This window comes from Petaurus breviceps, unplaced genomic scaffold (assembly GCF_028583685.1).
Source record: "Petaurus breviceps papuanus isolate PSGF00001 unplaced genomic scaffold, PetGlider_PUasm1.0 63, whole genome shotgun sequence".
In the NCBI taxonomy this organism is placed as follows: domain Eukaryota; kingdom Metazoa; phylum Chordata; class Mammalia; order Diprotodontia; family Petauridae; genus Petaurus; species Petaurus breviceps.
In genome coordinates, this window is record NW_027186418.1 from 492,529 (window position 1) to 519,373 (window position 26,845).

The 26,845-nt window shown below is 37.7% G+C and overlaps 1 protein-coding gene across 5 annotated transcripts in view; it reads left to right on the top strand.

Annotated features, from left to right (window-relative positions):
• LOC138173633 (echinoderm microtubule-associated protein-like 1) overlaps positions 1–26,845 on the top strand; it is a 316,387-nt gene that overhangs the window by 76,810 nt on the left and 212,732 nt on the right. The window contains exon 1 of one of the 5 annotated variants that reach the window (XM_069103678.1): positions 16,945–17,253. The exons of 1 other annotated variant lie outside the window; for it this stretch is intronic. In XM_069103678.1, coding sequence (XP_068959779.1) covers positions 17,187–17,253 — 67 coding nt within the window. In that variant the 5' untranslated portion in view covers positions 16,945–17,186. Of the gene's footprint in view, positions 1–16,944; positions 17,254–26,845 lie in introns of those variants that run through there. 3 more of the 5 variants (XM_069103677.1, XM_069103674.1, XM_069103675.1) reach the window with 3 other exon arrangements.

The window sequence follows — 26,845 nt, forward strand, 5'->3', positions numbered from 1 at the left end:
GCTACATGTCTTTACCTGGGTAGCCAGGTAAAGGCTCAACTTAAAATGGAACTTAAAGTCTTCACTCTCCTCTTAAACACAGACACACACACACACACAGACACACACACACACACACACATGCTTCTTTCTTTACTCTTTTCTTCTTTACTCTCTGTTTCCATCAAGGGTACCACCATCTTTCTAGTTACACACATTTTCAATCTTGGATTCACCCTTTACTCTTAATAGCCCTTCTTGCTCTTATCCAATTAATTACCAGGTGTTGTTGACTCCACATCAATAACATCTAGGTCCTTTCCCTTCTCTGTACTCCCATGGACCCCACTCTAATATATGTTCTCTCCATTATTTGATTTGTGATTGCAGTGGCTTCAAAATTGGTCTTCCTACCTGCAGTATCTCTCCTCCTGAATCGATCCTTTATACAGCTACCAAATATATATTCCTAAAGTATATTTGATCATGTTAGTTTCCTATTCGAGTTTCTTCAATGACTGCCTATTGCCTCTAGAATAAATTATTAACCTTAATTGGCATTTAAGGTTTTCTGCAAACTGGTCCCACCCTACTTTTCTAGAATCATTTAATATTTTTCTCTTCCTTTTTCCTTGACTTTACATTTCAATCAAACTAGTTTACTTGCTGTTCACTGTACATGACCTTCCATCTCCTACTTCCACGCATAATTGTATTCTGTGCCTGGGATGTATTATTGCCATTGTTCCCTTCAAGGTTCAGCTCAAGTGCAAACTCCTACATGAGCCCTTTCCTGCTTCATAGATTTGCTAGTCCTCTTCCCCTCCTGAAATTACTTCACACATATTTTATATTTACTTATGCTTGTAGATGTTTGTGTATGTGCATCTGCGTATATCTTTACATAATTGTGTGCATCTATGTATCTCTATCTATCTATCTATCTATCTATCTATCTATCTATCTATCTATCTATCTATCTATCTATCTATCGCCTAGTCTTCCCTCACAGGCCTTTGGAAGAATAAAATATTTAATGCCCCATGAACTTTCAATTCAGCAAACATTTTGTACCTAGAGAGGCAGTGTGGTACAGTAGAAAGAGTGCTAGATGTAGGTTTATATTTTGCCTCTGCCAGTTAATACATGTGTATCCTGAGGCAGATTCCTTATCCTCTCTGGACCTCAGTTTTACCATCTATAAAATAAATGAACTGAATCTCTCAGGTTCCTTGAGCTCTAAAATCTCTGATCCAGTGACATGTGCAAGGTCTTGTATGAGGAACTGATATATAAAGATGAATAATAAATTCCCTTCTTCCAAAGACCTGAGAGATTTTGGAAACATGGAAATGCTCTACAACTATTTCTCTTTGGTTAGGAATACAAATATTTTCCTTTCTTATACAGAGGACTGACTGAAAACAATGGAAGCCCTGCATATAGTTTTTCCTTTCTGTGGCCTGTCCTCTCTAGGACTAGTCCCTCTAAAAGCTTTGACCCCTAAATATATCATACATACCACCATTACAATGCTCCTTTTATGGAGTTGGGAAGGAAGTACCTACCTGTCACTTGCTTCATAAAGGCATCTGGTGCATTCTTTTAGAATCCTGTTCATATGGAGAACTCATTGTATTTATCATTATGGAGAAAAAGATTGCCAAACTATTTTAAGGAAGGGGTGGGAGGAGAGAATCTCAAAGTCATAGAAGAAGAGAAAGAGAATTGAATCTGGAATGAAAAGATCTATCTAGGATCAGCCCCTGCATCTGACCCTTGTTACCTGTGTGACTTTCATCAGGTCACTTTGGAGCTATCTGAAGGACCTTCCCTTTCCTTATATGTGAAAAGAGTGTATAGATCTATGATCCTATGAATATCAGAGCTGGAAGGGACTCTAGAGTCCTTGAATCATAGAATATCAGAGCTATAGGGACCTTAGAATTAGAGCACAGAGAAAGGTTTAAAAAATTGATATCTGCTGGGGTTTTTAAAGTCATTTTTCAGTTGTATCCAACTTTTCCTGATCCCATTTGGGGTTTTCTTGGCAAAGATACTGGAGAGGTTTGCTATTTTCTTCTCCGGATCATTTTACAGTTGAAGAAACAGGCAAACTGGGGTAAGTGACTTGCCCAGGGTCACAAAGATACTTATCCAAGGCCATATTTGAACTTATGAAGATGAGTCTTCCTAATTCCAGTCCTGGCACTATATCCATTGTGTCACCTAGCTGCCTTATCTTCTGTTTTTATATTACCTATATTTCCCAATATATCTACCTCATCTCCCTCACCAAGGAGTTCTCTCTTATGAAAAAGAATAAAAATAAAGAAGAGGGGAAAAATCCCTCCAAAAAAACCAACCAATACATGATGTTAGTACTTAAAGGGACTTTAGAATCATAGAACAGAAGATGGCAGAGTAACTAGAACCCATAGAGATCATCTAGTCAATTCACTGCAACAAATATTTAAGATCCTCCCATATATACCTACTATTGAAGCAACAGGGATAAAACCTTTTTATCTCTTTGGCTCCCATTTTCTCATCCATAAAATGAAGGGTTCCATTCAGCTCTCTGATCCTGTGGAACTTAATGATGGGGGCAAAGGAGTGGTGTGTAGGTGGAAGACTGATTTGGTAGCTGTGAGGAAAATGAAGAGGAGCAGTAGAATCCTATTATAGTAGGCCAGGTAAGAAGTGAAAAGAACTTGATCTAGAGAGTGACAGTGTGAATGCAGAGAAAGGCATAAATGAGACAAATGTGTGGAAGCAGGCTCTAAGTGACTTGGCAACTGATTTGGACATGGTGAGGGTGAAAGACAAAGCAGATATCTGAGGTTTTAAGCCTAGTTGACCAGACTGATAGAGCAACAGCATTCAACAACTAGCAAATAGCAACATACTTCAAGAAGTTGAGAAGGTGGGAAGGTTTACAGGATGGGGAAGAGGATGAGTTCCATTTTTGACATGTGGAGTTTGAGGTGTCCCAGGATATTCAGGTAGAAGTGTCCAAAAGGTAACTGTAGAAACAAAACTGGAATTCATGGGAAAATGTCCAACCACTTCATTTTTCAAAAGAATAAACTGCAGAGCTATAAAATGACTTTCAAAAGTCAGTTTGTTTTAGTAGCATTGTGTACCTTATTCTACTAAAGAAGAGAGAACTCTTTATTACTTTTTAAAATATATGCATCAACTCGTATGCAAATCTAGGATGTCATTTAGAAGAGCAGATGATTTCCCAAATTAATCTCCTGAAGTTGAAGCCCCTCCCAGAAGTGACTGATTAGAGTCTTTGTTTTTTATAATTTATGTGGCAATGAACCTATTCGACAAAATGTGCTTGGTTCCCTGGAGATGTCCCTCTTCACTTTAATTGCATTGGGTCCTAGTAAGGAATTTATTACAGCAAGAGAAAGAAAAATGAATGGCTCAAAGCCTCCATTGTTGTTAAGCAACAACCCCTGACATTATTGAGCCCTTCTCCTGATTCCTGGAGCTGTCCCTGTACATCTGCCTGCAGAGGGGATAAAAACAAAAATGCCTTGATTTCCCTCCACTTAATGCATTGGTAATTGGTGTTTCTTTTGCTTTTCTTGAAAATCAATTAACATTTTGCTTAGTAGCAAGAAAAAAGATCAGATGATACACTGTTTATAAAGGTAGCTCATCTGATGTCCCTTACTTTGAATAAGGATTAAGCTCTTTGAGAGGATTGTCTTAGAAATAAAACAAAATTTTTCATTTGGAGGAAAATTTAAAGACCATTCTATTCAACATGCCCAATTTGGAGATGGGGAAAGTGAGACCCAGAGATAGTTTTTACTCTTTTATGGGTACATTCTTCCCCTTTGTTTCTATCAAATCACACAGACGCACCTACCAACATCACCCTATCCATGTTGTTCAGTTGTATCCTACTCTTTGTGACCCCATTTGGGGTTTTCTTGGCAAAAATATTGAAATGGCTTGCCATTTCCTCCTCCAGTTCATTTTACAGATGAGGAACTGAAACAAATGGGGTTTAGGGACTTTCCCACAGTCACATAGCTAGGAAGTGTCTGAGGCAGATTTGAACTCATGAAGATGTCTTTCTGATTCCAAGCCCAGTGCTCTCCATCCACTGTGTCACCTGGCTGCCTACTCTATCCAAATTCCTATTCAAAAGGTTACTTCATTTAGATGATAGGAACATATTATTAGAAGGGACCTTAGAAATCATCTTAGTCCATTACCCTCATTTTACAGATAGGAACATTCAGACCCAGAGAAGAGACATAATTTGGTCACTTTCAAGCATTGTGCAGGCAATATTTTTATTCTAATTGATTCTTTTTACCATTTGTGACAAGTAAATAATTCATTATTGTAAATATTAAATTGTATATTAATGATCACTTTAGCCTAGACTACCCTACCTTTAAGCTAAATTAAAAATCTCATAGGCATTTATCTCAACACCTATATTTACTAGCTGTGTGACCACAGGCAAATCACAGCTTCTCTGGTACAACTTTTTCTGTAAAAGAAGAAAGTAAATCAGAAAGCATTATCTCCTTTTTCCTTCTTTTATAGAAAAAAAATGGAAGCAATAATACTTGTGCTACCTACCTTACATTGTAAAATGCTTTAAAAACCTTGACATTCTATGTACATGTTATCTATTATTATTCAAGGCCTTTATAAACACAGATTATTGTTATTATTGCTAATATCACTCAATAAGTAATTGGCAAACCTAGGTATCTTTGCTCTGAGTCTCCTACTCTTTCCATGGTACCATAGTGCTTTCCATTATAATCCTTTTTTTTATTTTACCTACAATAGGTAAGTACATAGCTTGTTATCTTTTTTTATCCCACCCACCCTGAGGGGCTGTGATGCCACATAGTGACACAATACTTAAATTACCCACCCTTTTGCCATGGCTTCATTCCTTACAGCAATAGATCCTGGACCAGGAGCAAAAATGGTTTGAGCATCACTGCATTAAATAGAGTAAGTTGTTGATATGTATCAATAGAGGAGATTTTCTCCTTGGGACTTCCCTATACCCATGAAATCATAGAACCAGACTCCTATCTTAAATGCGCAAAGTATTGTGGCAAGGGGGTATGGGAAATAGAAGAATAATTAAGACAATTTAAAGTATATTAAAAATCTATAGAATGCATTAAAACAAAGTAGCTTGGTATGATGGAAAAAGCACTGGATTTAGAGTCAGGAAATCAACTATTTGACCTTGGGTAGACCAGTTCATCTTTCTCTGGTTCTCAGGCTTTCTCTCATTTGTAAAATGAAGGAGATAAGACTAACTGACATTTATGGTCTTTCGAGTTATGAACTGCTATACTGTGGTATCATACTAGGTTTTGATGTATTTCTTAACATTTTATTACTAAATAAATAGTAATAATTTATTTTATTACTAAAATAAAATTGGTTATTATATAATACATAATTAATATAATCTTACATAATTTAATAAGAGAGTATATAATGTACTAATTTTACTCTGAGGAATTCAAATTAATTTTAATTTGCTGTCATTATTAATAATGGATGTAAGTAAGTTTATCCCTTTCTCCGGTAAAAATGACTTTTTTATAGGTTTTTTTCCTAAGTATCTTATTTAGTTAGTGTTCATCTTTTTCAGGACCATGACATACTTTAACTGCATACAAGTGTACTTTGTCTTAAGTAAACAGAATATAAATATATATTAAAATTTCCATTTTTATGTTGACATATTAGAAGTCTTCACTTTGGAGAAAGATGTATAAGTTTTCTTTGCTTTCCTTATGCATTGTCCCAAGATTTGAACTGGATTATAAAACTTTGATTTGAATACAAATTTTCAGGCAGTCATTTATTATTCAAAAGTTATTTTATTTACAGTAAGAGACATTTAAGTTACACATATTTCTGTATAAATAATTCTTAGCACACTTAAAAATATCCTTTTTTCTTCACCTAAATTTTCTACCTTCTTTTCCCTTTCAAAGAAAGTACTACTTCTCTTTCCTTCCACCTTTGCCCTTAATCCCATCCCATCCCATCCTATCCTCCCTGGGAAGACAGAGGAAAGAATGGAATAAGAATTTACATAGAGCCTACTATGTGTCAGGAACTGTGCTAAGAGCTTTTTCCAAATATAGTTTTGTTTGATCTATGGAACCTTAGTACATAAATTACCTGTTGTATATCATTTTTAATTTCTTCCTCTCCAGTGACTTCAACAAATATGGTCAAGTCTCTCCTATCTTTCAAAAGTCTCCACTTAGCTATAATACTCCCCTAAGTTACCATAAAATCTTAGGTTGGAAGTGGCATTAGAGATTCTATAGTCCAACCTTTTACTGCAGGAATCTCTTCTAAAAGCATTCTTTTCAAGCAGTCATATAGTTTATGTTTCAACACTATCAGTAATGATTAACTTACTTCCTCACAAGGTAACTTATTCTATTCTTTGACTGTTCAACCAAATTCTTACTTTGGACTGAAATCTTATTTGTTTGTATGGAACATAGATCCAGACCTTGAAGAGATCTGAGAAGTAATTTAATTTATTCTAATCCCCTCACTTTACAGCTATAGAAACTGAGGCCCAGGAAGGTTAAGTGATTTGTCCAGGGTCACACATGTAGTAAACCTCAGAGGTTGGGATTCAAACCCAGGTCCTATGCTTCCAGAATCATGCTCTTTCTGCTATACCATGGTCACTCCCCTTCTCCATATTCATTAGTTTTAATCTTTGGGATTTTAAAGGATAAGTGCAATTGCTTTCTTTCCCACAAGAGCCCTTTAAATATTGGAAGACAGCTATCATGTTCCCTCCTCTCTCTCCATCTCTCTCCAAAATCCAAAAGGTTTTCTCTTCTCCCAGTTATATATTCGTAACTCCTTCAATGATTCCTTATGTAATAGAGTTTCTAGATACCTTGCCTTCCTGGCAATCTTTCTTCAGAAATGCTCTGATTTGGTAATATACTTTCTAAAGTGTATAACCCAGACTGCATACAACATTGTGTTATGACCAGGGCAGAGTCGAATGGGACCATTATTTCCCTTGTTTTTGGACTTTATACTTGATCAGTACAGTCTGAGGTCTATTAATATTGGAGGCAGCCAATTATACTCAAACATATTGAATTTGCAATTCTAAAATAGTAGTTTCACATGAACTATTGTTAAGTGATTATGTATACTTGTGCTGTTCATTTTTTGAAACTATGCCCAGGATTACATTTATTATTTCCTGTTGATTTATAAATAACTTTCCAGAAAAGCATCAGTTTTGATTTCCTATCTCTTCCCTTTTCACTGCCAAATTTCTTCAAAGAGTAGCCTATACTTGCTTTTCAATTTATTCAGTATCACCTTCAATTGCTTAGCTATTGTTTCCCTTTATCCTAATTCTGCTACAAGCCCAAGATTACTATTACCATTTAAATCCTTCACATTTTGGTATCTATCTACTTCTCAAACTTTATTTTCCAGGCCTCCTCTTGTGAGGTAGAGCACCACAGTGTAAAAAAGGTTGGATTTAAATTCAGACAACCTGGATTCAAATTATACTGCTTCTAATTAGTTTCCTGTGTGACCACAAGCAAGTCACTTCACATCTGGGGCCCATTTCTCTCATATATAAAACTTTAAAGGTTCTTTCCAACTGCCACTATGATTCCTATAGGAACCCTCCACTCCATCCAAACAGGCCTACCCAATATACCCATTCTGTCTCCATGCTTTTTGCTCTCTCTATCCCACCATGTAAAATTGTTGGGTAGTAAAAAGAACACTGAATTGGGATCAGGGTTTGAATCCTGGCTCTGTTACTTACTACTAGTGTGAACTTGGGCAAATCACTTTGCTGGATCACAGTTTCTTCAAATGAGGTTGCTGGGCTATATTATCTCTATTGGTCCCCTTTGAACTATAAATCACATGATCCCCTTTTCCTGACATTTAAATCCTATCCTTTCTTCAAGGCCCAACTCAAGACCTACTTGCTAAGTGAAGCTTACCAACTCTTTTCTCTAAACTTCTGTAGTACTTAATGTCATACTCCCCTGCTACTCTTTTGGGCACTCAGCTCACACTACCTTTTAGTTATTTATATGCTTATGTGCATAGCCTTATCTTTTTAACTCTTTCAGAGCAGGAACCCCATTGTAGACTTCTTTGTATTCACATGGTCTGGAAGTTCTGTATGTATTAAGTAATAATGATGATAACAATAATATATAATTTCTAAACTTTAAGAAATAGAATATAGAATACATGCCTGGGCTAACATCATAGTTAGAATTTGAGGTTAATAAACATAAACTTTGGAAAGGGTTTCTTTAATATTTGTTAATTTTTTTTTGAAAAGCAGATCAATGACTGGAGCTACTAGAGTGATAGAAAGATAGAAAAGAAGAAAGGTATTATCAAGGGTGCTCTTTTTTTTAACTTCTTTCACTGCCCATTCTTTTCCCTCTTCCCTTAGTAGGTTGATCAGAGACATATAAGTCAAGCTGAGTAACTGAGTTTCAGAGAAAGGCTTAGAAAGTATCCTTGAAGATTTCAAGGTCTTGCCTGAATGAATATTGTCTTGAAACAAAACTAATAAAACTTTAAAATCATCCTTTAGAAGAACCTGTGACTAAGATAGAGGCTACCATTCTAGTGATGTTAGTAAACTCACATTTATATTATGCTTTGAGGTTTACAAAATACTTTCCTCACAATAATCCTGTGAATATGATTATACCCATTTTATCAATCAGGGAAATAAGACAAAATAATTAAATGACTTTCCTATTTTGCTATAGCTGAAGGAAAGAATTAAACTCAGGTGTTCTCACTCTAAGTCGAGTATTCTTTCAACTCCCCAATATTGCCCTTCTCAGGTGTTTTAGGCTTTTTTCTTCAAATAATACCTGCTTGTTGCTTTGAAACATCAAGTGAAAACATCAAATGGGATTCTCTGGCATCAACTTGGGAAGGTTTCCTTTTAGTTTGTAAAATTTAAGAAAAAATAACATGCCAAAAATCATTTTAAAGTACATATTAAAATACATTGACTCAGAGAATATCAGTCAGTACTACTTAAATGAATTAGTCTAATTTGTACATAAATAAGAATTCCTTCTATAACAACCCAAACAAATGATTGCTCAGTCTTTGCTTGAAGACTTCCGATGATGATGATTTCATGACCTTACAAGACAATCAATTACACCTTTCTGACATTCTAAATATAAGGAAGTTTTTCCTTACATGGACCTAAGATCGACCTCTCTTTGATTCGTGTCCCCCCCCCCCCACTTTATTCTACCCTCTACGGTTAAGCAAAACAAAGTAATCTTTCCAGTCCTATGTTCTATGCCAGTCCTTCAAATACTTAAAGACTGTTATACCCTCCCTCAAGGATTTTTCTTCTTTAGGCTAAATATCCCTAGTTTCTATAGATGACACTAAGATACCATAGAAAGCCATATAATGCTAGAAAACTGTTTTGAGTCTTCTCATCATTTTAGTCATTATCTTCCTTTTAAATGTAAAACAGGGATAATATTGCTATTTTATAAAATTAAACTTATATTTTAACATTAAAATATAAACCATTAACACTGTGCTATTAAAAATAACAAGTACTTATAAAGGGTGAAAAAGAAAATAAATTAGGAAAATACAAAATTTAATTGTAAACTGAGCAAAACTCTTCCAAATACAATATTTAAAAATTTGAAAAAAGCTAATAATCAAATGAAACTTAAAGACAAAATAATATATTTCTTTCTGAATACAAAATGAATAAAGTTTTTATATTAAATATAATTACATAAGGTAACCTGTTAGAGCTCATGAATTAGATTGAACAAGGAGAGCTCTCCTCAACTGATACCTCACCTGGGCTTGGGGTCCGGGAATTGGTACTAGGTTAAACTTGGTAGGAACTGGGAAGAATATGGAGACAATGACTTTCCAACAAAACTTATTACAAAGAAAAGTTATTTGTACAAGCATTGTACTATGTCAGGAACTATCCCTCTCTGTCAGAAGGTACAGGGAGGATGTGGGTATGGCCAGCATGTAAATAAATGGTTTGAAACATAGATTTTTTTCATGGCTTTTATGACCTGAGATGAATTTACTTGTGCTTCCCTAATCAATTTGCCTCCACTAACCTTGGGAAGTTAGGTATATTCTAACTTCAGGAAGTTTCACCCATGTACATATTGTACCTTTTGCATAATCTGGCAGTAGCTACATTTATGGCCTAACTCATTTACATATAGTTCTCCTAAAGATAGTAAGGTAGAATTGATGTCTTGAGGGTATTCTTGGTACATAATTTTTTTTATTCTACTTTCTATAATTTTGGGCCTGTTTGGAAAGGGAAAAAATTTCATCAGGCATCACCTGAACTGCAGAATTTTTCTATTTTTCAATTTCTTATTTATTATTTAAAAACTGGTCTAGATATCAGATTCGACACATATTTTTCCTTTACTTTTAGTATTAATTCTTTAAGCATAGTCTTTTAAAATGTATTCTTGCATTTTAAATTTGCCTGAATAAATGTCTATTATTTAGCCAAGTAATTACAATAGAAACTAAATTCATTTCTATTACTTCATAGTGTACATAAAAATTTTGTAATTGAATGAAATATTTTGAAATCTATTGATTTATACTTAGATCTGTGATCTCATTGGTGTGAGTACTTCTTGTATCTATGTAAATCAAAGTCCCTTTGATGCTTTTTCATCTTGTGGGTTCCTTCTCTATGTCCATTTGTAAATCCTAGATGATCCTCCCTGGAGGCCTTTCTCTGTTCTATTAAAAATTGGGGGTGTACCTGAGCAGTACTCCTCTGTTGTTACTCACACTTGATACTTATCTTCTTTTCTCATATATATATCCTTTCCTGTATCACCCCGAGTGAATTAGAAACAATGATAAAGTCATGTTTACTAAATTGTAATGCTGCCTACTGGCTAACCATTTTGAAAGATAAAAGAGCAACAATTGTTGCTTTGAATTTGCCACTTCCCACTAATATTAACAATTGCAAATTCTATTCTTTAGAACCATATTGTCTTATCAAGAATAGCTTACTAAATAAATTTCATAGTTTATAAGAACTTTCATATATATTGAAATTTTTACAAAGTTCAAAAGCTGTTTTTCTGTTTCATACTTCCGTTTTTAAAAAACAGAATTATAGTTGCTGCAGAAAGCCTTAATAAAACTTAAATGTGATTTTTGCCAGTCTCATTTTCTTTGCCATGAAGAAGGGAAAACATCTTATAAGAATCCAAGCTGGAAGAACTAAGAGGGTTTTTATAACAAGGACAAAAATTGTCCCAACTCCTCTTTTCCTTGCCCCATTATTACACACACTCTATTGTCATATAATCCTAGAATTGGAAGAAACCTTAGAAGTACTCTGGTCCAATTAAGTTTCCATCTCCTCTAAAGATACGCCCAACAAGTGGTCACTTGGCCCCCTACTTGAATAATTCCAGGGAGAGGAAACTCACTTTCAAGGCTGAGAATGGGAATTTCTGGTTATATACCTAGGGCACATACATTAATGTTGGAAAAGATAGCAGAATGGGACATGGGTGAAAGTTACAAAGAAACACATTGTCTTGAGGTAAGGAAAAACTTCCTAAAAATTAGAGCTTTCTAAAAGTGGAACAGAGTGCCTTTAGAGGTGGTAGTTTTCCCCTCCCTGGAGGTCTCCAAGTAGAGGCTGGATGACCATTTGTCAAGTATGTTACAGTGAGAATTCTTTTTGTGTATGGGTTGTTCCAGATGGCTGCTGAAGTCCCTTCCAACTCTAACATTCGTGATTCTGTGATTAGGATTCTCTGAGGCATTGTGTCCGATTCTGGATATCATGGTACAAGAGAAACAAATCAGAGTGTGTCCATGGTATGGTTCCCAGTATGGTAACTGGTCTGGGGGAACAAAGTCTTATAATAGATGAGGAAATGAAGAAGCCTAGAAAAGACTTGGTGGAGAAAGGCAGGGTGGGAGTGGGGCAGCATAGCTGTCTTCAACTAACTGAAGGACTGTCCCATGGAAGGGGGCAGACTTGAGACTAATGGGTTCAAGCCACAAGAAAACAATTTTCTGTCTGATATGCACACACACACATACATATGAATATATATGCATATATACCCATACAAATATGTGTATATATGCATTTATTAAGCATTTGAACTATCCAAAAGTGGAATTAGTTACTTCACAAAATCCCTATCCCTGGAAGTATCTAAACAGAAGCTGAACGGGATATTTTAGAATTACTTCATCTGATAAGAGGTTAGCCAAAGTGATCTCTAAACTTCCATGATTACTTTTTTTTTTTTTAAGCAATCGGGGTTAAGTAACTTGCTCAAGGTTACACGGCCAGTTATTTCTGGGTGTGGTGCTAAGCATCGGAGCCCGGATTTGATCCCCACGTCATCCCGACACTGGAGCCGGTGCTCCTACCTGCTAAGCCACCTGGCCGCCCCTACGATGATTACTTTTAACATCATATAATGATGCTATCATAACAGGATGAATTTTATTGTTAAATTAACAATAAATATAGTGGAATGACAGATTTTTGTGAATTAACTTTAGGTACTACACTGACTGAAGATTTTGGTAGCATTCACTTAGATGTTTTTACATTAAGTTTCATGTTTCTAGCTCCCTCCCTTCTTCAAATGGGAACTACATAATTGTATTCTTTCTCCTCCTTTCATATGTTTCAAGAACACTGCTATTAACGCCACTGAAAAGCTGTGTTTCTATTGTGCATCGTCTCAGACAGTATAAATCATTTATTACAAAGATAACATTTTTTGAGGGTAAGTAAACCTTAAATTATTCCAAGCTGACTTGAGTCTTCAGTTAAAATGTTTGGGCTTTTAAATCACACATTATTAATTTAGTTTTCATAGATTTTTCTTGAAAGTTTCCATGGAACTATTTTTATGCTTTGTAGATTATACTTAATTGATGTAACATGCAGATCCTTATAATTATGCTAAATTTGGCTCTTTTCTAGCAAGAGATTAGTTTTGTGCTAAAAACATTTCACACCCTGGATTTAGAGGATAATAATAATATTTTCCATTTCAAAGGCATTTGAACTAGATGCTTAAGTGCTTTGTTTGTAACTATATACTAGTAAAACATAATTCTCAGTTTCCTGTTTCATTTAATAGCAATATATTTCTTATCTTTTATTTGTGAAGTTCTCTCTTAAACACTCTTAGTGGCAATCTATGCACCTTGACATTACTATGAAAAACTAGTGACACTATTATGTTTAAAGGATTTAGTATCTTAAAGAGTTGATTATTCAGAGATCTAATTTGAAAAGTTCAAATATGATACTTTGAATTTCCTTATAATGAAGATTCAACATTTCTTCCATATTTTACTACTTCAATGGATCTGTGATCCCATGAATGTGTGAATTCATGAATCCCATGAATTTCAGCAGCTTACAGTCTATCCATCTTTTTTCATCCTGTGATTCTTCTTCATAGATCAGTTACCAATCCACTTATCTTGCTTCGTGCATTTCTTTACATTTCAGTAAAAATAGTAAAGCTCTGAATGTGTTTCTTATCCCATGATTTCACATGTACTGAGTGATATCTCTTATATTACTAATATGCCACAGCCTTCTTGTATACACCATGTTTCTCTCCATTGTTCTTTGGGTCACCTACAATTCTGATTTTGTGGATGGTGTTCTAAGATTCACAATCATAAAGTATTTCTAGGAGAACATTTTAACTGAAGTGATAGGCCTCTGCACTGGGGGTTAGCTTACAATAATTAAAAGTACTGCATGATTTCCTAAAATTCAATCCTAAATGATCTCTTCCTATTCAGTCCTGGACCCAAATAGACATAATTCGGAAGCAACTGGATGAATTGGTCATCCAACTGTATACATATAGGTTGGTCAAAAGGCCTCTTTTGGTCACGCTGTTGTCACTGATTTCTATTGCATAAATTTTTGCAAGAATGGGTTACAATCAAAGTCAATATCTTTTGTCTTTTTTCTATTTTTCCTTGATAACTCATTTAAGCATGTTAATATAGTAAATGTTAAAAGTGCTGGCTTTTTTTTTTCTATCTTGCTCTGATGGTCTGACTACAAAGATGATTCTGATATGACTCCCAAATCACCAATCAGTCCTTTCCCGTATAAGATTGCTAATTCCATTTTTTCTCATATCATCTAGGGCTCACCACAAAGTATTTTCAGATTCTCCTCTTCTCTATAAACATTAAGGCCACTGATTTGTCTTTAAGCATTTGGCCTCCTTCATATCTCAAACCTGAGCCATATGGCCAAAATATGTCTCACCATTCTCCCCTGTGCTCATATTTGCACTGAAGTTACTGAATTATCAAAACATATTGATCTGGTTTGGAGCATTTTATGAAGTTCTTCATGGCACACTAATCTGCCTCTGTTGTCTTCCTACCTCACAAAATGGCCAGAAGTTTTCCTAAAATTCTTTATTTGGTTTATTCACATTACTTCCAGTTGTTTCCAACTTGAATTGAAATATTGCACACCTGGCCTCCCCACCCCACAAAACACCCACTACACATTTCACACTTCCTCCAAATTTTCTTAGTTTGGTTGGGGGCACTACAAATTCCAGTTAGCTAGGTTTGAACACTCAGTCCTCCCTGACTCTTCCTTTAAGTCATCCTTCATAGCCAAACAGTTGCCCTGACAATTTTACCTGAACATCATATCTCCGTTTGTCCTTTTCTCTCCTTTCACTTCTTTCTGGACTATATACCAAGAGTGATTTTTTTTTGGTATTTTCCTTGCTTCCAGTTTCTTTCTCCTCTCCAATCTATCTTCCACAGAGTTACAAATCACTATTTCTTTAAACATATGTCTGATTAAGTCACTTCCCCCAACCAATTAAAAAAAAAAAAAAACTTTGGCAGTTCCTTATTACTTCCAGGATAAAACAAGACCTATTCAGTCTGGCACTTACTTAAGAACACTGTTTTCTAGCCAAACTAGCCTACTAGTGGTACCAGAACTCAGCATTTCTCCCTGGCCCTTTACACAGGTAATACCCCTAGTCTGGAATACTCTCTGTCCTCATCTTTGCCTCTTAGTAATTTCCTTAAAAGTTCAATTCAGAGGGAATGCTTTTTTTTTAATACCTAGAGTTATTCTAGCTCTCTCCTTTCTTAAATTATTTTCTATTTACATATCTGCTCAGACTGGATACGATGCTAATACATTATATAGAGTAGGAATACTACAAAATGCTTAGGAGGGACTGTTTTTCATTGTTTTTTCCTTTATATCTCCAGCATCCAACACTTTGAAGGCACTTAAAGCTTGTTGCTTATCAAAAATTAACTCTTAAAACTGGGAATGGGTTTTTATGGCCAATGATGACATTCCATCTATCCACTTTTTGATCAGTTCTTGGAGAATTTATCCCGTGTGTGGAATATTCCTAGGATTTACTTGTCTTCATAACTGAAAGCTTTCTCTCTGTTTCATTTCCATTAGTCATCCCTTCCATTAGAGGCCAGAAAAGGCAAAAGTCAAAATGCAAAAGAAAAAAAAAAGCTGAGGTTCATTTCTCTATACAATTACTTTTGAATACTGGCCAAATAAGGGCTGGGCTCTTTTAAAAAAAATAATAAATCTCTGAAGACTGATTATTTAGGTCTTCCAATAAATTTAGTGGCAAGCAGTAAATAAGGGAAGGTGGGGTAGGGTGAGTATAGAGTAAATCTGTCCTTTACCACTATTTGTACAGTACTAATTCAAGTTAATACACGATTGCCCATTTTGCATGAAGAATCTGTAAAGGCCCAGGAATAGGGACATTGGGAGATTTACGTCTGAGGGACTTTCTCCAAAGCATCATTTCTGCAACTTGCACTCCTCACCTCTTTTCCCGCCTCCCCCGCCTTAGCTCCCGGAGGCAATGTTTGACATCCTTGCAAACAACCAAAATCCAAGACTAAAGTTGTGATAAACTCGTAGAAAAAGCATCTTAGGAGGCGTCTACGTGTGTCCATGTTTGGTGCTGGAAACGATAAAAATGGCTTCCAGGCCGGGACTGGGGCTCTCGGGGATTTTTGTTTCTTAAACAAAGTATTTTTGTGGGAAGGGGAGGGTCGGCCACAGGAGCTCCCAACTGGGCTCTGGGATGGGCGGCACCTGGGCCCCGCCCCCTAAGGGGGGTGGAGGGGGGTTGCGCGCGGGCGGGCACGTGCATCCCAAACGGTCCCGAGGGTCCCCTCCCTCCCCCGGGGGGGGGCGGGGCAAGCACCGCGAACCCAGCTGGAGACCCCGTCTCGGAGCCTCGAGGACGAGGTGAAGCGCCTTCTCGTTCTTGCCAGTCCGCCCTTTGTCTCGCCGCCTTTTCTCCGGCAGTACCTCCATTCCTCTTAGAATTACCGAGGGTGTCTTCGCCCCCTTTCCTTTGTTCTCTTCACACACACACCCTCAAAAAAGGGAGGAAAAGCTCATTCCTATTTCAGGCCGCCATTTCCACTCCTCGCCCTGATCTGGCCAGGCCGAGGCCACTACTTCACGCGAGAGATTCCCCTGCGCCATCGGCCTCGGGCCGTTATGTGGGAGAGGGGAGGGAATAGTGCCCGCGCCTCGGCCCTGCCGGCTCTTGTGCCCCTTCAGTACCTGCCGCGCCCAAGGAGGAGGAGGCGAGGAGGTCATTCAGGCTACCCCGCCTTCCCTCTGGGGAACCAACGTCCTGTCCCCCTCCCGCGCTGGCTCATCACCATACATGCCCACCCGGTTCCCGCCTACCCGCTCCATCTCGCCTCCTATTTCTCCCACCCTCTCCTGGCCACCCCAAGCCCGCCCCCTCCCGGGCAGAGCCGGTCTCTTCCCCGCCCGAGTCGGCCTTGGTCCTTTCCTCGTTCACGTTGCGAGCGGCCGCAGCTGCCCTGGGAGAGCGCGCGGCGGCGGCGGCGCCGGCGGGGTGAAGGAGGTTGCCATGGTAACCGGCAGCAGCAGCCGCCACAGCAGGGCCGGCCCCAGCCCCAGCCCTAGAGCTCAGTGTGTGGGTGAGAAGCGGCGAGAGCAGCAGCAACAGCAGCGGCGGCGAAGGCTCAGCTTCTGAGCCGCCGCGGAGACCGTGTAAATCGGGAGCTGCCGCGGCTGCAGGATGGAGGACGGATTTTCTAGTTATAGCAGCCTTTATGACACTTCCTCGCTGCTCCAGTTCTGCAACGGTAAGGAGAGAGGAGCTGGTGAAGATCAGTGGGGAACTCGTGTGTGTTTGTGTTTGTGTATATAAGCACGCGCGCAGGGAGGGGGGGGTTCTCTCTTTGCTTCCCCCTTTCCCCACCCTTCCACACCTCGCGAACCTCTTTCCCCTGATCCCTTGCAGAGCTCGCGCCCCCATCCATCTCTGCCTGCTGCGGTATCTACCGCTGGCAGGGCGGTAGCTGGGAGAGGACAGAGATCTCTCGGGGATTCTGGCTGCAAACCTGGTCTTGGGGAAAAAAAAGGAGGGAGGGAAGGCAAGCAGGAAGGAGCTTGGAAGCTGTTGCTGCTGCTGCTGCGGCGGCGGCGGCTGCCGCTGCTTGTTTCTGCTCCAAGACTAGCTTTTCTGGAAAGGGAAAAGAGGCACGGAAGGAGGTTAGTGGGGAAGGGAGGATTGCTTCTAGGATGACTCGAAGGAGTCAGTCCAGAGGGTCTCTCGCAGTCCATAGCCATTCTAACCTGTGCCACCCAGGGAAAAAGCAGAAACTTTTCCCCCATCTCTTAGTTAAGTCAAAGGGAAAGTTTAGTTTACTTCATTCACTGGGAAAAGAAATGTCTGTTGCTTTAAAAAAAAGTTGCATTCGGCCCTGGGGTTTTGAGGAAAAACTCGGAATTTTCTGTTAACTCTATTACTATCCAGCATCCCAACGAGTGACCGCTGGTCATTGTATTTGTGGTGTTGTGTCGAAATGCATGAAATAAAGTTCATGACATCCTCTCCAGTCCCTCCACGGCCTGTTGAATAACCAACCACTCCATCCCCCTGACGTGTAAAAGCCGCTGCCCACTCACTAAATCTTGTGCATTTGACACGTGTATAGTTTGTCCAGTCTCATAAGGGGGGAAGATTCTTATCTGAAGTCTCTCATAGTACAACTGTCATTAGTGCCTTAAAAAAAAAAGTTTAAGTGGCTAGTGATATCCTGTTCTGTTCCTTGAAATTTCTTCAGTATTTATCCCAAGACTTTTTGGTATTGACACAAATAAAAATAAAAAATATAGATACTCAACCTCCTGTCACATTTCTTAGCAGTAATCCTTTCAGAGTGTAAGTGACTCATAGGAAAGCTAAAATAGTGAGCTGGAAATTTGGGGGGTGGGAATTAATAGAAGAGAAAGTTCAAGACAATGTTACTGTTTTAACAAGAGCATGTTGCTTTTTTGTGTATTTTATGTATATTCCTTTGGAAACTACTGTTGTAAAAGAGTAGAGAAATCATTTAATATTAACAAAAGATGAATGCAAGGATTAACTTACTAACGAAACTTCAAACAAACCTACTTTAGTTACATTATCATTAAGTAAACCTTAAATAAATCTAGAGTTCATATTAAAAACTTTTTAATGCAAGAGAAGCATTCACCTGATTTTTGTGCAATAGATTCTATTTAATTCTTAGAGGGAAGAAAAAATAAAATTATAATCTATTGATATTATATGTTTTTGAAAAGTGACCCTAGGCTCTTGAATGTTAATTTAATAGTGAAAAACGTGTTCATAATGTCGTGCCTTTTTTCCCTGAAACATGATGTATCAAAATTTATATACAAAGAAGTGTCATACATATTTCCTACATTTGATTTGTTGCTTTAGAAATGTTTCCCAGAGTGTTTCTGTTTTTTTTTTTTTTTGGTGAGTATAATCATGTAAATTTTCCTGGAAGATGTAGAACAATGAAAACAAGTCTGAATCCCAGCTTTCTCGGATTAATTTATTTTATTTTTATTTCAGTGAGAGAGAATTTTTTTGTTATAAAGTAATTTGTGGATTCAATTTTTATGTTTATAAGCTCTATCATAATAATTTAATCTCTAGCTACAAGTTTCTGCACATATATATATACACATATAATCTTATATATATATATATATATGTATAATATTTATCTAAAGGTCAGACTTGCATGACCTTCTGGGGAGATTCATTATGATTGCATTTTTTTTAAATGGCTAGCTAATGGGTAATTCAAGTACTTCAGTGAGCTGTGAGAAAAATATTTTTGTAAACTTTAAAATATATTAATTATTATAATTACATCTAACATAGTAAAAGAATGTATGAAAGATTTCCAGCAAGTCAAGTGGACTATTAATAGAATATTTATGTAAAGTCGTCTGCAGCAATTCCACAAGATGAAAAAATTTGCAAAAGTTGTGATCAGTAGTAAGTCCCCATTCTAGTGAGATCACAGAGTTCTGTCTAAGATTGTATGATGCATAATATACTAAGCTATTAGTACATCATTTTCATATTAATAACATGTTACCTTCTAAGTGATTTGAGGAGTTCCTGTTTGCTATGTAATGGAAGATAAGTTTTTATTTTGTTCTCACAATGTCTGTTCTAGTGCAGTAGATTTCCTATGTTTTTCAACCTTAAAAAAATCTAAGCTTCTTGAGGGAAGTTCATAGTAGTTGGCATATATCTAGCTTGCTCTGATTCTTAAGGTTGTGGAGATAGAGGAGCTAGAAGGGACTTCAGAGGTCATTTGATCAAACCTCTTCATTTTGTAGAAGATGAAACTGAATCCCAGAGAGGTTATTTGCCCACAATCATATACCGTGTTTCCCCGATAATAAGACCTATCCCGAAAATAAGCCCTCCCCTTACTGTGTAAGATTCCTCAAAAAATAAGCCCTCCCCCGAAAATAAGCCCTATTGAGATTGCTACTGTAGTGAAGGTGATCCTCTGTGCTACACACTACATTACGGTACCCTCTGTATGCACCGTCCCTCCCCTCCCCCCCCGGGTGAAACGCACGCCGCGCTCCGAGCTGCATCCAATCAGAGCTGCAGCAGTGAGCGCATCATCCTGTTCTTCCCCAGTGATTTGCTTATTGAATAAAGGTACATTTTTTTGTTCACATTTACCTGTTTATTAAAATTGCTGTCAATGTTCATTAAAATAAGCCCTCCCCTGAAAATAAGCCCTCTGGTGTTTTTCTGTCCAAAAAAATTAATAAGACAGTGTTTTATTATCGGGGAAACACGGTACTTCTTTCTCCAGCCTATTTTTTTACTTTTAACTCTGTCCTAAAGTGGGGCTCTGCTTCCCAAGTAGAGGGAGCACTGTACCAAGCTTCAGGTTTTTTGTGCAGCTGTTTTCAAAGTTAGTTATGGGGACCTCTTAAGTTTTTGACTCTTCTAAGGTGGTATGATCTAGGGAGAGGTGTGTTTATTGCTCTCCTATACTGTGCACTGGTTTGTGAATGACCACAAGCACTCTTTTCAGCCATGGAACTGTGACTAGAGTCCCTGCATCCCTGTTGCTGCATGCTCTGCTGTGTTTATCCTTGCACTAGAACTAAGACCCAGGACTGGGACCCAGATCCAAGTATAGGCAATACAACAGAGTCCTGCCCCTGGTGACAGCAAAGGGATTCCTGTAAATATCCTTCTGACCTATTGTCTGATCCCTTTACCAGCAGTAGGATGAGAAGTCTGGAAACTGCCACTGCTGCCATTGATTCAGTCACCCTGAGGCCTGCTCTTGGTTTTCTGGGGCCAGGTCTGCAATGGCACAGTCTACACTGGACTGCACTCCTGCCTCACCCTGGTGCAGCAGACCTTTCTTGCCAACCTTCTAAGTTGTCCTTGGCTGGAAAAATTGTTTTACTCTTTTTTTTCTACTGCTCTAGAATTCGTTTGAAGTCATAATTTAAAGGTATTTGGAGGGTTTGGGGGAGAGCTTAGGTGAGTCCCTGCTTTTACTCAACCATCTTAGCTCCATCTACATTCATGTTTTCTGAAAATTTTTTTTTTGTTGGACTTGGTGGTCATTTGAGTAGAAGTACAATCCTGAAATTGACTTATCACTATTCATGAGCTTTTTGTTTTTCTTTCCCTCCTCTTTAATGATACTGTCAATTCAATTTTATCAGAATATATAAATAATCATGTCTGAAAGAAAGTACAAATTATTTCTGTTTCTTATTTGTATGTAATGTACATAAATAACAGTGAATTAGAGAAAAATCACTTAAATTCTTTCTGTAATAATATATTTAGTGTCTTCCATGTGCAAAGTCTTTTCCTAGGTATTGGGGGAGAAGTAATACAAAAATAATTAGATACCTGAATATAAATGTCCTCATGGAACTATTGATCTTACATGAAGATATGAAAATGCATAAAACACAATAATTATATAGCAGAAAAGGATATTATAAGATCATAAAAGAAGTAAAAAGTTTTATGTTAGGTGCAAGGAAGGAAGGGTGAAAATAACTGAAGTTCAATCTAATAATATTAAATTTTTTTTTAAAGCAATTGGGATTAAGTAACTTGCCCAAGGTTACATGGCCAGTTATTTTGTGTGAGTGTTAAGAATCTGAGGCCAGAACCAATCCCGGGTCCTCCTGACTCTGGGGCCAGTGCTCTTACTCACTGCGCCACCTATTTGCCCCAATAATATTAAATTCTGATACAGAAATTCCAAGGATAAAACTAGACATGTCTCTGAACACAAAGAGTTCACAGTTATGTTCACATCTTATGAGGAATAAGATGTGCATATGTAACTATAATGCAAATTAGAATATAATAAGTTTGCTGGAAAGATCCAAAGAGAATAGCATAGGAGATTTGAGTCTTAAGGAATGAATTATTCCTGGCTGGGGGGAGAGGAGGAAAATAAGGTTTTAAGATAGAGGTAGCACCAGAACTATCTCTTGAAGAAAAAAAATAATTTTAGCAGGGGAGATGAGGGGAGGAGAAGAGCCTGTTCCAGGAATAGGTGATTAGAATGAGATTATGAATAGTTGTCTCTTTTGACTGAAACATAGATTATGTAAAGGGGAGTTGTGTGATACAAAGCTAGGAAGATGCAAAATTCAAGCCAGATAGGGAAAGGCCTTGAATACCAGGTGAAAGAATATATGAATATATATATATATATATATATATATATATATATATATATATATATATATTTTATTCAGCAGACATTGGGAAGCCATTGAAGTTTTATGAATCTGTGAAGTGATATGATTAAAGCTATCTATTAGGAAGATTTTTCTGACTGTTAAGGATGAAGTTAAGAAGAGGGTACCTAGAGGCTATTAAACTATTATAATAGTCTATTCAATATGTAATGAAGTCTGGAACGAGGGTGGTGACAGTGACAAGGAAGGAATGTGATAAGTGTTTTCTACAATCAATAAACATTAAGTCACTATACTAAGTGCTGGGGATGAAAAAATGGCAAAAATAGTCCCTATCCTTAAGGATTACACACTGTAATATGAGAGACAACAGGTAAATAATATATATATAATATAATAATAATATATTATATAATACATATTATTATATAATGTGTGCATATATGTGTTATGTACATTATATATTATATACATATATCTATGGGTATGTATACATACACATATACATACAGTAGTTGGAAAGTACTATGAGAAGGGAAATCACTAGGAGCTGGGGTGGGGGGACCTGCTGTAGAAGATGGGACTTAAGTTGATTCTTAAAGGAAGCCATGGAAACAGAGAGGCAGAGGTGAGGGAGCTAAGGACAGCTGGTATAAAGTAATATATAAATGCTAGCTATAAAGGAACAGGGCCTGAAGTATCACATTTGTAGAACTTCAAGTAGGCCAGTGTAACAGGATCATAGAGAGGGGAGTAAAAAGTAAGGAAATTAGAAAGGTAGGAAGGGTTCAGGCTGTACAGTGCTTTAAATGACAAACACTGGAGTTTATATTTGATACCAGAGTGGTTTATTGGAACTCCCTGAGCAGGCAGTGACAAACCTATGCTTTAGGTAAAACAAAGGGTAAGAATCAGGGAAACCAGTTAGTAGGCTATTTTCATAATCCAGGAAACAATGAAAGCCTGAACTAGGTCTGTTGCTCTATAAATGGAGAGGAGGGGACATATAGGAGAGATGTCATAAAATGACAAGTTTTGGCAATGGATTGGATGTGTGAGATAAACAAGGGTGAGGAGTTAAAGATATCACCAAGGTTGTGAACCTTGGTGACTGGTAGAATAATAGTGCTTTTGAAAGTAATTCAGAAATTGGAAAGAGTGGACTTTGGGAGGAAAGATGATGAGTTTTGTTTTAGACATGTTGAGTGTGAAGTGTCACAAAAGGTAATTGGGAATATAGGAGAATAGCTCAGGAGAGAGACTAGGGCTAGACATATGGATCTAGGAATCATCTTCATAGTGATGCTGATTGAATCAATGGAGGCTGATAAAATCACCAAGTGGCATAGTATAGAATAAAAGAATGAGGGATCTAGGACAGAGCCTTGGGGGACATACATGATTAGTAGGCATGACAGGATGAAGAACCAGCAAAGGAAACTGAGAAAGAATGATCATACAGATAGGAGGAGAACCAGGAGATAGTTGAATCATGACTCAGGAAAAAGTCCCAGGAAGAGAAGGTTATGAATAAGGGTCAAAGGCTGTGGAGAGTTGAGGTGGATGAGCATTGAGAGAAGATCATTGTATTTTTCAATTCAAAGTTATTGGCAACTTTGGAAAAAGCAGCTCTCCTTGAATGATGAGTCCAGAATCTAAATTGCAGAGGGTGTAGAAGAAAGTGAGGGGTGAAGAAGTGGAAGTGCTTAGCACTGTGGCCAGCACAAGATAAAGAAAAAATCACTTAATAAATGATCATTTATTGTTGGCAGACTGTTGACTCTTACGGGGAGTTAAGCCATGAAGGGAAAGAAGCATATAAAATGACATCTAATGTATATAGTAAGATCTGGTGAGGGTATTTTTATAGATAGGAGAGATGTGTTCATAGGTAGCTGGGAAAAAAACATTACATAGGGAGTTGTTGAAGATAAGTGGGGGCAATTTGCTAGAAAAGGTGGAAGGAGATTAAATCAAAGGTTGACCTTTGCAAGACATAGGGTCATATTTTCATTTGAAGCCTTATTTAAGGAGGAGATAGTGTGTGTGTGGGGGGGAATGTCTGCATGATACGAGATGAAGAGGAGGGTAGAAAGGGAAGCCCTTGGCGAATAAACATACATGTTTTTGGGAAAGTATGAGGTGGGAGCCTCATCTAAGAGGTTGTGGGAGGAAGGGGTACTGTGAGAATCTTAGTAGAGATGAGAATGTTTGAAACAGCTGCTGTGCAGAGTGAGTTTGCAAAGCAATTGGGAGGGAATAGAATGTTTGCCTTGCTATAGTGAAGGCCCAGTCGAGATTAGATAACAAATTTATAGTGGACCCATAGCATGGTTTTTATGATTTTCAACAGCTCCATTTGGCAGTATATGAATCAGAATGAAGATTGTAGATGATAGGAGTAATTCAGCGTTGGAGTTTGGCAGGGTGTGATTAGATATAAGACAAGGGATTCTAGGGTAGGGGATAGTATAGAATTAAGTTGCTTCACCAGTGTATTATGACAGGGAAGAATATATTAATAAAGTTCAGAAGTGATGGACTGGGGAAGAACTGAGGAGGTAGAAGTAATAGAAGTCACAGTGAGAACAAAGAACAAGGTAAGGGGGTTGTAAGGCGTGGTGAAAGATGTAATGATAAAACATAATTAGATGAAGGAATTCAGAGTTTTTGAACAAGTGGAATAGTTGTAGGTAGTAGCCTTCAAAGGTATTGCCATCTCTGTGTGTAACTTAGAGTTGAAGTTATGAGAATTGAATAAATTGAGGAACTTGAAATTTGGTTATTTGAAGGAGTACCCATATTTATTTTGGAATCCCCTATTATGAGGGCAGGAGATAGGGAAGGGATAAAAGCTATGAACTAGGTGTTGGACTAATTCAGGAAGTAAGGAGATTGTCACAAACAGGCACCAGGAACTGCATTGGGTGATAAAACTTGAATAGCATGAAATTTAAAGGAGGAGAGGCTACTTAGTGAAGATGGTAGAAAGAGAGTCTGGTAATAGGGAGCAAGGAACATTCTTACTCCCTTATCACATAAGGTAGGAAGTATGAAATAATATATCCTGTACTGGAAACAGTGATTGGAGAAATGAAGTTATTAAGAGGGAGTCATTTCTCAGTGAGGACCAGAAGTTAGAGGGAATGAGAAAAAAAGAGGTTTAAGATGAAGAGAAATTTGCAGGAATTTTAGAAGGTTCAGTGTCAGGGGTAGGCAAATCTGCAGTGGGGCCTTGGTGGTGTAGGGTTAGGTAGGTATGAGGTAAGGTAGGTATGAGTTGAGGATGGGGAACAGGATTTGTTTATAAGCAGTCAATGGTTTAGAATTATTGGGATGGGAAAAGCTTAAAGGGAGGGCAGTATGCTAACCATTGAGTAGTGAGACTAGGCAAAGTATCAGTAGTTGGAGAGAGAGCCATTTAAAGAGGCCCAAGATTAGCCAAAGGTCCGCACTGGAGGTTTATACTCCTGGAAAATGTTGCTATTGTGTCTTGTGACATCCTAGGAGTCTTACCTCACAGTAGGCAGGAACAGGTGGAGGTGTAGCAGCCCAGTCAGAAGGGTGGCTGTGCCTTACTTGTCCCAGATAAGACCCTGAAGGGCAAAAGATGAAAGAGGTCATTAATCCAGAGAGCAGCCCAGGCTAGGGTTGATCCTGGAGTAGGGACTCAATGAAGTGGGCAGTCAGGCAGTGCCCTAACTTGTGGCACTGGAAGTGGTCTCAGAAGCCTGCAGGTATACTTTCACACTGAAGGTTATAGATAAGTCAGAGATAGATAGGTTGATAGGCAACCTTACTTTATATATATCTATATTTTTTTTTCTACAACTGAGTTAATTTTTTTGTGCTTTTATTTTTTTCTAATACTTCAATTTATTTATTTATTTTTAGTTTTCAACATTCATTTCCACAAGATTTTGAGGTACAGTTTTTTCTCCCCGTCTTTCCTCTACCCCACCCCAAAATAGCAAGCCTACTGAATATCCTTTCCCCCAATCTGTTCTCTCTTATATCCTCCCCCATCCCCCCTAACTTTCTAGTAGTGCAAGATGGATTTCTATACCCCATTGCCTGTATGTTTTATTTCCCAGTTGCATGTAAAAAACAATTTTTAACATGTTTTTAAAACTTTGATTTCCAGATTCTTTCCCTTCTTTCCTCTTCACCAAGCCCCACTGGGAAGACAAGCAATTCAATATAGGTTGTACATGTGTAGTTACACAAAGCATTTCCATAGTAGTTATATTGTCAAGGACTAACTATATTTCCCTCCATCCTATCCCGCCCCCCACTTATTCTATTTTCTCCTTTGACCCTGTCCCTCTTCAAAAGTGTTTGCTTCTAACTACCCACTCCCCCAATCTGCCCTTCCTTCTATTATCCCCCCTTCTATCTACTTCCCCCCTACTTTCCTGTAGGGCAAAATACCCAATTGAGTGTGTATGTTTTTCCCTCCTTAAGCCAAATTCAATGAGAGTAAGGTTGTCCCATTTCCTTTCACCTTCCTGTTCTTTCCCTACATTGTAAAAGTTTTTTTTGCCTCTTTTATATAATTTACTCTATTCTATCTCTCCCTTTCTCCTTCTCCCAATATATTCCTCTCTCACCTCTTAATTTTATTTTTTAGATATCATCCCTTCATATTTAACTCATCCTGTGCCCTCTATGTTC